The sequence below is a fragment of the Suncus etruscus genome, chromosome 19 (genome assembly GCF_024139225.1).
Source record: "Suncus etruscus isolate mSunEtr1 chromosome 19, mSunEtr1.pri.cur, whole genome shotgun sequence".
Taxonomy (NCBI): domain Eukaryota; kingdom Metazoa; phylum Chordata; class Mammalia; order Eulipotyphla; family Soricidae; genus Suncus; species Suncus etruscus.
The window spans coordinates 24,618,326-24,631,318 of NC_064866.1; the positions used below are offsets into that span (position 1 = coordinate 24,618,326).

A 12,993-nucleotide genomic window follows, 5' to 3' on the forward strand; every position below is an offset into this window, starting at 1 on the left:
AGTTTTGTCATTTCTGCCTTCATATTTTCTTGGTTCTTATTAGTGTTCTGTTCAACTCGATCCATGGTTTCTTGGAGTCTGTTGAGCACCTTCCATATTGCTAGTCTAAAGTCCTTATCTGAGAGGTTGATTAGTTGTTCAGTCATTATCTGGTCCTCAGAATTGTCATCTTCATTCTCTATGTCTGATGCTGGCCTGCGCTGTTTCCCCATTGTCACATTTGTATTGTGGGTTTTTCTACGTGTTGTAGTGGTATTCATTGTCTATATGATGTAGGCAGCACACTCCTCTGGCTCCTCCCTTTCTGGATGGGCTGACTTGCCTCTAAGGGAGGGGAGTCCTCCGTGGATGAAGCCTCACACTGGGTCAAATCTTAGGCCCGAGCATGTAACAGAGAAGACAGTCCAGAGAGAAATGTTTGCTTCTGTGATATAGCGCCGTTCTTAGTGTGATTTTTCCTTCTTGTTGCAATGGAGTTCTTTCCTTAGAAAGAGTGCACGGCCGCGTAGCGAAGCGGAGCGGCCGTGCTCCTCTGAGCCTCTTTTTGCCCCACTCGCAAGAGTTTCACGCAAGAGGACAGTAGACAGACATAGACAGGTCACACTCACAGTCTTTCACAGCTGAGCCCCACTGGGCCGGTGTACTTTCGCGGATTTTCCCCGCCTGGTGTCACACACAGGGAGCCAGCTTTTGCAAAGGATAGCCGGCTTTTATGCTCTGAAGTCCCTCCCTGAAAATGGCGTCTGGGCGAGCGAGGTTTCTGGAGGCTCTTTTTGCCCCACTCGCAAGAGTTTCACGCAAGAGGACAGTAGACAGACATAGACAGGTCACACTCACAGTCTTTCACAGCTGAGCCCCACTGGGCCGGTGTACTTTCGCGGATTTTCCCCGCCTGGTGTCACACACAGGGAGCCAGCTTTTGCAAAGGATAGCCGGTTTTTATGCTCTGAAGTCCCTCCCTGAAAATGGCGTCTGGGCGAGCGAGGTTTCTGGAGGCTCTTTTTGCCCCACTCGCAAGAGTTTCACGCAAGAGGACAGTAGACAGACATAGACAGGTCACACTCACAGTCTTTCACAGCTGAGCCCCACTGGGCCGGTGTACTTTCGCGGATTTTCCCCGCCTGGTGTCACACACAGGGAGCCAGCTTTTGCAAAGGATAGCCGGTTTTTATGCTCTGGCATTATTATATTTTTAACCAGAATTGAGAATTAGAAAACTGAAATAAAGCCATTTTCTGCTTAAAATAATACTGTTGGAAATATCACTATATCTTATTAATATAAATTTTAATAATAATGTGCTTATATATCTAGAAAAGACAATATATAAATAAAATGAGTATCCTTTTTAGCTACAAATTAAAGAAGTGTTTGCTATTTCATAATGATAAAAAAGACAATGAATTTAGAGAATTTTTAATTAAGTTTTGCTTCAATTAGGTCTTATCAAAATGCTGTTTTGATAAATTGTGCATCATTGACTCTGTCTTACTTTGCTTTTTGATATTTATGTTACTTGTTTTGTTTTAAGCACAAACAGTAATATACTAATTATCGTGTGTAAGTGAATTTTAGGAAATTCCCTGTTTAAATTTTTAATAAATTAAATCATAGTTTTATAATTATACACAGAACATCATAAACTTTGAAAATAGTAACTTAATTCATAAATAGGACAAAATAAGAACAATAGAAATATTTGTATAATATTGGCATTAATTTATCTTTCAGTATAATTTCATAAATTAAATTTAAAGTTTTTTCAAATTAAATAAAAGTTAATGATAGTTCAAAATATTATAATGATGACATATTGGAGGTTCTCAATATGTCAAATTTAAATAAAGATTTTATATTTTAAAATGTATAATAAAGCAAGTCTCTCCTAATTGTTAAACAAGTAAAATATCCTAAATCTAAGACATAAATTTGAAGGAGCAAAACTCTAAGTAAAAAAGAAGATTCTAACTCAGAGTAGTGCCACTATTAATTTATATCTTATCAACTAAAATTGGTGCTGGCATGCTAAAAGAATCCTGGAAACTGTCAGTACATATTCTTAAATTCTAGTAGAAATTGATAGATTGGTTGAAATAACAAGTGGTGGTCGAGTAAAAATTGTTTTACTATATAATATAGAGAACAGCAAAGATGTACAAGAAAAAAGAATAATCTTAGTCCCAATCCAAATTATATGTCTTAATAGAAATGAAGCTATTTCTTTTTAGTTTGGATATACACAGGAAAGAGTATTTAATATAACCACAAAAAGAAACAGTTTGAATGGTATACGGTTTGTGCTGAGATTTTTCCCACTCTATACATTGTTCTGATTTAAAAGAAACACATATTAAATAGGCCAAGTTAAAAATACACACATATATATACCATATTTTTTGGCATATAAGATGACTGGACATATAAGACACCCATTACTTTTCCTGCTAAAATATAGGGTTTGAGTACTGAAAAGCCATATACCAGCAATGACACCCAGAGGCTGATGGGATACAGCGCTCAGTAACTCACTTCCTCAGTGTGCCCTGAAAGATTAATCAGGATAAGCATAGGACTGAGTGATAACGCCTGGCAGCTGGATGGGATACTGTGGTAAAGGGCGAGGGGAATCACTCATCCCTGAAGTTGGAGTAAGTTTCAGCATGCCATATGCCAGCGTATAAGATAACCCCCAACTTTAAATAAGTTTTTCATGAAAGGAGGACAACATTGGTGGTGGGAATGCCCTTGATTCAATGTCACTATGTACCTGAAATTCTACTGTGAATGATTTGTAATCCACTTTGGTCAAAATAAAAATTAATAAAAAAATTCCATCTTATTATAAAAAGTCATTTTATATGCCAGAAAATATGGTATATGGAGTAAATATATACATATATATATATATATACATATAACACACAGCTACTATGTATTGGTGAAGATGAACCAAGGGTCAGTTACATGCAAGGAAGCTACTTAAACCTGAACTTTCTCTCTCTGCCTCTGCCCCTAATCTTTCAGTTTTGTTTTCAACACTGTTAAGAAAATGTATTTACTAATTACACACTGCAAAAAAGTAAACAACTTATTATCAGTCCCTAAGTTTATAACATCATCATCAGTCTTGACCTCTCAAAATCTTCCAAATTTTATTACATAGTAATTCTTGTGTTTTACAAAATATTTTAGTGCACGATTTTATTATAACTTGAAATAAGTATTACAAGGAATCTTTGACAATGCACACACAAGTAGAGAAAATATTTGGATGATTAAATAAATTAGTAAAATCATAAAATTAAAGCATCCAATTATGAATCTGTCTCAGATCTTCTATTACCTTAGCATGTATTCTGCTATCAGAAGAACCACATTGATAAAATAACTTTTTTTAAATCTATTGTTTCCTTTATTACTTTGATTTTTTTATTATCAGTATTATTCATACATAGCCAAATTGAATTTTAGAAAATTTTGTTCCTGGCATCAGAGAAATAGTATAGTAAGCCAGGCATTTGTTGATCTGGGTTCAGTCTCTGGTGTCACATATGGTTCCACATGTCTTATCAGGAATGACACCTAAATACAGAAGTAAGAGCTTAGCCCTGAGCATAGTTGGATATATCCCCAAAAGAGTAATAATAATTATTATTTATTCAATTATTATATATGAATTAACTTGCTTTTTACCACAAAAAAACTTTTATTTTAGCATGTGTGTGTGTATCTGTGTGTTTGATAGTATATAATGCAGTAGGAAGAATCCTCTTATCTAAAATAAAATAACTTTTTAAAGGGCCCGGAGAGATAGCGCAGCCGGCATTTCCCTTGCAAGCAGCCGATCCAGGACCAAAGGTGGTTGGTTCGAATCCCGATGTCCCATATGGTCCCCCGTGCCTGCCAGGAGCTATTTCTGAGCAGACAGCCAGGAGTAACCCCTGAGCAATGTCGGGTGTGACCCCCCCCAAAAAAAAAAAACAAAATAACTTTTTAAAAAAGAAACAATTGAATATTACAAGTAAAAAATATCAATGTTGGAAACTTAACATTGTAAAACTATAGTCTATCTGTTATATACTGTTAGCACGCTCAATAGTTCATATAATTTAATATGTAGTGTGAAATATTTGATATTGAACTTTTATTGTCACTCTTGATGTGCAGGAGTACACCAAACAATGCTTTGATGGTGGTGGTGAGAGGGTGCAATTACTACCAAAGAGGCAAAATAGACATTTCTCCACTTGAGCCACACTCCTAAACTTAGCTATCTAGATTCAACTTTTTCCCCCTTAGAAGACTATATGGCAGTACTCTAACCAATGTACTATCTCTCTAGCCCCTTCTAACTTTATTCATTTATTCGTTCATTTTATTATTTCATTATTCATTCACATCGAAATTACCAATACCACTAGTCTTTATTTGTTTATTTATTTTTTATTTGTTTTCTGTTTTGTGGTCACACCAGACGTTCAGGGTTTACTCCTGGCTCTGTGCTCAGAAATCATCCCTAATAGGTTCAGGGGAGCATATGGGATGCTGGGAGTTGAAGCCCAGTTCATCCAGGGTCGTCTGCATGCAAGCAAATGCCCTACCGCTGTGTTATTGCTCCGCCCCTTCCTCACTAGTCTTTCTTTACATTCTTTTTATTTTATTTTTTTTGGGGGGGTCATATTTATAGGCACTCAGGGATTACTCCTGGCTCCTTGCTCTGTGCCCAGAAATCTCCCCGGCAGGCTTAGGAGTTCATATGGAATGCCAGGAATTGAACCACAATCTGTCCTAGGTTGGCCCAGTGCAAGGCAAACATCTTACAGCTTTACTATCTCTCGGTCCCTTTCTTGACATTCTTTATTTTCTACAAAATGATGACAGAGAGGGGGCTTAAGGGGGCAAATTGCTTTGCATTTGCATACTCAGGTTTGGGGATAGACCTGATATCATTTAGGGTTGACTTCTGGCTCTGTACTCAGACTACACTTGGTAGGGCATTGGGGAACATTTGGGATGTTATATATCAAACAAACCATAGTACCTGTTAGAAATTTAGGAAGAATTGTAATATCCTAAATGAGAAGTGTACATAAATATGTACATATGTGCATATTGTTTTCAACTATAAAATTGAAAGACAAGTGTTTATTTTGTCTTAGTAATGTAGAGCTACAAAGATATAAAACATAAGATATTCACTTTTATTTTTATATTTATTTGGTGCTAGTATAATAGTACAAAGACTACTTAAAGTCAGCTTTTAGTATTCAGTGAAATATTATGAGTGTACTTTATATTTCTTTATTTATGTGCATTTGTTTTTGGCACACATTGCTGGTGCTTAGATATTACTCCTACCTATGTGCTCCAGAATAAATGTTGAGGGTCACATAGAGAAACCTAAGTAATATTGATGTTAGCATCTGTTTTTATTTAGTTTAATGACAGTTTCAAAATAAAAAAATATACTATTTTATTGTTTTGTTTTTGGGTCACACTCAGCAGTGCTCAGAGGTTACTCCTAGCTCTATGCTCAGAAATGGCTCCTTGCAGGCTTGGGGGACCAAATGGGATGCTGGGATTCAAACCACCGTTCTTCTGCATGCAAGGCAAACACCCTACCTCCATGCTATCTCTCTGGCCCCAGCAATGTACATTTTATCGTGTTAGATTGAGATAACGCTGAACTAAAAATAACATATATATACATACGTTACTTTTATATAAATATATATATATACTTATACATATAGAGTTGTATTTCAGTATATTTTTACATTTATTTAGCACCACAGACGTTATTTAAATTTTTTATTTAAATGTATTTTCTTTATATTACCATTGCAAAATAATATATATCAAATAATTTAACATTCACCTACAGATATATTTAATTAAATTTAATTTCAAGGTAATTTTATTAAAATTATTTATTTATTTTTGGGGGGGCCACACCCATTTGATGCTCAGAGGTTACTCCTGGCTAAATGCTCAGAAATTGCTCCTGGCTTAGGGGGACCACATGGGACGCTGAATGATCAAACCGTGGTCCTTTCTTGGCTATTGCTTGCAAGGCAGACACCTTACCTCTAGCACCAACTCACCGGCCCCTTAGAATTATTTTTTAAAATTCTATTAAAATTTGATTTAATCTAGTTTACAATATTTAAAATAAGACATTTCAAATTCATTAATACAGACATTTTGTGTATGGTTTTATTTATTTATTTATTTACAAACAGGGTGAATAATTTTTCTTATTATTTTGTTGTTTTGGTTTTAGAAATATGCCTAATAGTGCTCAGAACTGAGTAGGCTGAGCACAGAATCTTTTTTTTTTGCATATGCAATTTCTTGCACCTCAGGATATAAAATTTTATGCTAGAATTGTCCTTTTACTCAATCCTGTCAATAACTTTGTGAATTTTTGAAGGACAAATAAAAGATTCCATCAATACAGTTTCACCAGGATGCAAAACAGAAGTTGATGCAGAATAGTTATTATAAACAATTGGTCTTCAAAATAATCATAGAATGAAATGAAAAGTAATCATTTAGTATGATATATCATATGTCCTATTTTATTATATTAAGATAAATATAGTTTTGAATTTAAAATGATGTAATATAGTGATTTTTAACATACACGTATCATATGACCCAACAAGGGCTTACCACTAAGTAATTTATTCTCATAACATAGAATCAACTAATTTGAAGTTTCTGCATACAATAATATTCATTCCTATGTTCATTGCATACCTATTTAATATAGCAAAAAAACTAAAAACTAACAAGTTTTCACTATAGATGTGTGGATAAATATATGGTGGCTGAAGTCTTGGCTTACCATTGCCATCTTCCCAGAAGCCCTGTTATGTCACCATGCTCCAGAAGAAAATTATAGCCACCAATACTTCCCACATAGTTGGGTCTGTGGCCTTTTTAGAAAGGGGAGTCCAGATCCCCCTATCCTTTCTATATAGTGTCACAATGCCATCTCAATACCCTCTGACAGGAAGGGCCCAAATCAAAATTGAAATCATGTAAAAATGAGCAGCTAAATTATCTCAAGTGACATCACAGTACAGAGAGGAAATCTTTGTGTGTTGACTACTGAAATGAATAGGAGTCAAGTTCTCCTAAACTCACCCCACTACTGGAAATCCTGGCAGACCTTGCCCTGTTTTGCCATCATGCTCTAAAAAAATAAAATAATGGCCATGGACACACCCTTATCAAACCTCCAAGCCATCTAACTTGTTATATCTATAAATCGTGGACTGCAAAAATGCATGAGGTCCTGTGGCACCTCAATATCTCATAATATCAATCCAGTAGTATCAGAGGAAAACTTATGGGAAAGTTACACAATACTCTACCCACCTCAGTGAGCCTACCCAGTAGCACAGAAAAGTCAACTAGCACCCAACTAGAGCCCAATATATATTTAGACATTGACTTAATTTTTTATTTATTTTTATTAGGGTGAGGTTGGGCCACACCTGGCAGCTCTCAGAGATTACTCCTAGCTTTGCACTCAGAAATCTCTCCTGGCAGGCTCAGGGGACTATATAAGATGCCAAGGTTTGAACCTGGGTAGGCTGCCTGCTATTGTTCCGGCCCCAACACTAACTTTATTAATTCTATGGTAAGATATAACAGTAATTTTCAATTGACCTGTGTTGATCTAAGATTTGATTATTTCAATTGCCTTTGTGTTATAATGAGCAATATAAAGTAAAATTGTGACTGCGTGGAGTCAGGATTTGGTGATGAGTGGGGACATTGGTGAAAGGATAGTCACACACTGATAAAGGGATTGATATTTGATTATTTAATACTTGGAATGACTGTATTGCAAAACACTTGGTGAATCACAGTGTTAGAATAAAGTTTAGGGGAAAAACTTTTGAATTATATATATTATTATTAACTCTATGGTAAGATATAACAGTCATTTTCAATTGACCTGTGTTGATCTAAGGTTTGATTATTTCAATTGCCTTTCTGTTATAATGAGCAATATCAAGTAAAATTGTGCCTGCGTGGAGTCAGGATTTGGTAATGAGTGGGGACATTAGGGAAAGGATAGTCACACACTGATAAAGGGATTGATATTTGATTATTTAATACTTGGAATGATTGTATTGCAAAACACTTGGTGAATCACAGTGTTAGAATAAAGTTTAGGGGAAAAACTTTTGAATTATATATACTTTTTTATAATAAAGTACTTCTTAGCTGTAAGAAAAGATGAAGTCTTTATTTTTTTCTTTAACTCCAAATGAGACCATGCTAAACAATAAAAAATTTATATATATCAAGAAAAGACAAAAAGACAAACATCAGTTGGTATTACTCATATGTATACACTTACAGATTGTAACAAAAATTTCTAAGAAAACTAAGGCTATATAATGGGAAGAGCATGAAGATAAAATCTTATGAACAGCATTGGATGTTTTTCAGCACTTTCTGGTGAGAGTACTAATACTGTGCCCCTAAAGCCTATACACAATTATATTTTGGCAAATTAATTTTATAATACAAAGTCATCATTATAAAATGAATATGATACTAGAAATCAGTACAGTGAGTGAGGTACTAGCCTCGAATGCCGCTGACCTGATTTGAGCCCAGCACCATATATGTTTGCTCTGAGTACATCCAGGAATAATACCTCAACACAAAGCCAGGAGTAAGCTCAGAACACCACCCAATATGCCCTACAAAAACAAAACAAAACTAACCCCCCAAAACATAACTAAAATTACTCTACATTTTTAAAAAATGCAATGATAAATATGAACCTATAGCAACTTTTTCCTCAAGTAAGTTAAATTTAGGAAATACTATTATTATAAGCCAAAAATAAATGCCCCTGTTAGCTCCAGACTCAAGATCTGACTGACAAAGACTGCTAGCAAATGAGAGTGCACCTTTTTTAAGTGGCCATTTGCAGCTACATGTGCAATTCCTTAAATTACAACTTATGTTACAACATCCACAGACCCTAATGTTGCTAATTTGTCTAACTGTCCTGGTACATATCCTTGAAGTTCCTGGAATTGGCTGTTTTTCTGGGCCTACTCCCTATACTCTGCAGTTTCAGTCTGTTATGGCTCCTTATGTCTGAAACAAAGCAAGTTTACAGAAGTGAAACAGCAGCAATTGGTTGCATAATTCTAAACTTACATTCTCTTCTAACACCCCAGTGCTTAGCAAAAAACAAATTATCTTTAAAATGGTCTTAAAATGGTCTTAAATTGCTAGTGCAAAAATGCCTAAATTAGGTGGATTTTATCTTTGTAATAGATACAAAATATTTAATCAACTTATAATTGGCCCTAAGCTGTTAAGAAATAATAGGTTACTTTGCGCTACGGTAATCTACAACTATACAGGAAATTCAAAAGCAAATATTCTGTCAGATGACTCTAACAATAAATTTAATCTGTATTCTAAAAATGATGTTATACATTTAATAACAAGATTAATATAGATGAGCGATGAACCATTCAAAGAGATATATTTCTGAACCAGTGTGTAAACTTTAGGAAGTGTTTCAACAGCCCTCTGCCCAGTTTGAATTCCTTGATGCTCAGATGCTGAAAACCACTGCTTAACAATACATAACTGAGAAATGTCATTATTTTCTAACCACTACTTTAATTCTTAACAGTGCATATGTGTACACTTTGCAAAGAATTAAAAATCAAAATTATAAACACTGATGAAACATTATTCCAAATGCTATTGTATATACAGAGATAAGCAATAACTATGTATTGTTTCTTTCATACTCGATCGGGTGAAGCTGAGCAGAAAACCTCCTAAACTCCCTGTTTCATCTCTCTAATTGATCCCTTCTTTTCTTAGTCTGCTTCTGGTTATTTGCTGGAACTACTATATATTTATTAAATTTAATAGCTTAAATTTGATAAATTAAATAGCTAAAAATAATTGAGGTTGAAGTCTTCATTTTCTATATTTTTTCAGATATTTCTAAATTTTATATTATTGCAATTTATTAACTTTTTGGAAATTAAAATGAGTATATATTTGAAGTGGTACTTGAGTAATTAATAAAAATGCATAACATTTACTGATCTGAAGTAAATAACATAATACTTTCCAATTGAAATAGCAGGCAAGTATACTGGGGATAGCGAAAGAAAGTTATAAAAGTAAATTATAATCAATAATATCAAGTGAATTAAATGTTAATCAAGTCCCTGGTTTAAACTATAAGGGAAAAACATTTTCTCTATTCCATGGCATGACATGGAATGAGTGCTTTCTTTTTTTTTTTTTTTGACTATAAAATGGTATTTAATATATATTCCAGGATGGTCAAACAGGCTGCTTAGGTAATTAGCCCTTAAAAGAGTTCTTTTACAGTCATATAAAAATGTCTTTCCTAGTTAAAAAAGAAGTTTAAGATAACAAAACATATCCACCAGTGGGCTTATTTTTTTTTCTCCATTCGCAAAAAATCAAGTTTTCAAGATAATTAAAAATATGAATATGCATCTCTGAGCACATTGCTGTCCATTAGCTAATCAGTTTTGGCAGTACATTGCACAGAGGTATCCCACTCCTGCTTTCTGATATTAAGTTAGCTTTAAGCTTATTGGCTATTCCAACAACTGGAGGCAACCTAGAACCCAGACCCTGAAAAGCATTAGAAGAATTTACCACTCTTTTCCTTGATACTTTTTCAATGGTGAGAGGTTTGGGAACTGACTTGCTAATCCAAGGATGTCTTAATGCTTGAGCTGGGGTCAGGCGGGCAGAGGGGTCCCAATGAAGACACCTTTTTAAAAACTCTATAAACAAGTAGTCATCACAGCCTTTCAATGCTGTGACCCAGTCTTTGCTGCCTGGGGGACCCCGCTTTTTACCCCTACGGGAGCGACTTCCCAAAAGCACAACTCTCCCATCTGCCTGAGTAGCCATGGAACAGTAGCGAGGTAGGCCTTTGGAGTTAATAAAGTACTTGGTACGTTTGGATTGTTCCAGGCATCCCTAGAAGTTCCATTATACAGGCCAACTGGTCTCCTTCGTCCTCTCCTGGGAAGAGTGGCTTTCCTGTTAAGAGTTCTGCTAGAATGCAGCCAAAACTCCATATGTCAATTTGTGTGCTGTAACGATTTCCTAAGATGATCTCTGGAGCTCTGTAGAATCTAGACTGGATATATGTATAAAGCTTCTGGTACTCAAAACAGCTAGACCCAAAGTCAATGACCTTGGTTGCACTGCGGCCATGGTGTTTCAGGAGAATGTTTTCTGGCTTCAGATCGCAGTGGATGATCTTATTTTTATGGAGAGCATCCAAAGACTGCAAGATGGATTGAGCAAATTTACGTACTAACTGGATGCTGAAGCCCTGAAATTTTTTTTTTTTAATTAGCTCATAAAGATCCAAGCTCAGCAATTCAAAGGCCATGCAGACATGGTTCCGGAATGTAAAACTTTCCAGCATGTGGATAACATTCATGCTACCAGTTTTATCCTGTTTTTTAAGATGCTCCAAAATCCGGATCTCCTCAGTTGCTTGGCAATGGAAACGTTTTTCATTGCGCACCATCTTTACAGCCACATATTGTCGGAGTTTGTGATCATAAACCCGGGCTACCTGCCCAAAACTCCCCTTGCCAATTACTTTCAGCACCTCATATCGATAAGCTAGGTGGTCTCAAGGTACATGAATATAAGCCCCATCTGTATCATCATACCCCGCATTATTGGGACCACCAACAACTCCATGCCTTTTTTTGGCACTTGGACCCACAAAGTAAATTTCTGGATAATTAAAAATCTCAAGTTTCTCATAAGCAGTGAGAAGATGTTTATATTGCTTCAGTGCTTGTTCTGGAGTAAGAGGCACCACTTTGGATGCTTTGGATGAGCTGCTGGATTTTACTGTATTCAGACTATCTGAACTTTTAGTGGGAGAACATTTTTCAGAGTCATTTATACTCTCTGACTGAAAAGTATCAGCTCTTGTGTTGTCAAATTCTTGAAACAGCTGCTCTACCTTCATCTCACCTCCATTAAGAAAGTGCTGAGTCTGAGCTCGTGTTAACTGTTCAGTAGTGACCTCTCCAGAGAGAGATGAACTTTAACAGAAGATCAAGGCCTTAACATAAAAGGAAGGCTCTCTAGGAACTGCAGTCATCAGTGAAAAGCTGGTCAGAAAGGGTCCATCCCTGGGTATTTCACCTACTCTGTCTACATGTAAGGCTGTGCTGGCTCGGGATGTCTTCATTTATTTAGTCTTCTGGGTAGAGGTGCTTCAGGTTTGCAGAGACCATTTGAACAGGGAGGGCATTTGGTTTCGTCTATCATCATGAAGGTATCATAGACACCACCCCCCCAACCTCCGCTGCTGCTGCGGGAGTGCGGCCCCCGGCGGCCCCTCATCCTTCCACCCGGGCCCGCGCGCCTTGCCGCCCATCCGCTCGGCGGTTGAAGTGAGCGCTCCGGAGGGCGTCCCTCAGGGCCACTGGGTCGCACTGAGCCCGCTACACAACCCCGCCTGGCCCGCCTCACTCCGGACCCGGAGTGGAATGAGTGCTTTCTATGGGTAATTTAAAATGTACTATTCTCTAATTTTTTTTTTGGGGGGGGGGGCACACCCAGTGGCGTTCATGGCTTACTCCTGGCTGTCTGCTTAGAAATAGCTCCTGGCAGGCACGGGGGACCATATGGGACACTGGGATTCGAACCAACCACCTTTGGTCCTGGATCAGCTACTATCAAAGCAAACACTCTCTAGGCCCTATTCTCTAATTTTTAAAGATTGATTATTGATCCTTACTTTCTACTCTCTATGTCACTTCAAGCAGCAGAATAAAAAACTCAACTCTGATGTGTCAACTACTTTGATTTTAAAGTGTAGAAAATACAGAATGATACAGAGTGGTCAGTGAGGCAGTAAAGTAGAAAAGACTTGCACAAAAGTCAACCCAGGTTAGATTTCCAGTT

The 12,993-nt window shown here is 36.5% G+C and overlaps 1 protein-coding gene across 1 annotated transcript; it reads right to left on the minus strand.

Moving 5' to 3' along the window:
* Positions 1–10,548: 10,548 nt before the first annotated feature.
* Positions 10,549–12,463, minus strand: LOC125997270 (dual specificity tyrosine-phosphorylation-regulated kinase 3-like). The gene is given in 4 exon segments (XM_049765711.1): positions 10,549–11,023; positions 11,025–12,106; positions 12,277–12,381; positions 12,383–12,463. Coding segments are annotated over 4 exon segments (1,734 nt in total). The 3' UTR covers positions 10,549–10,557.
* Positions 12,464–12,993: the final 530 nt, after the last annotated feature.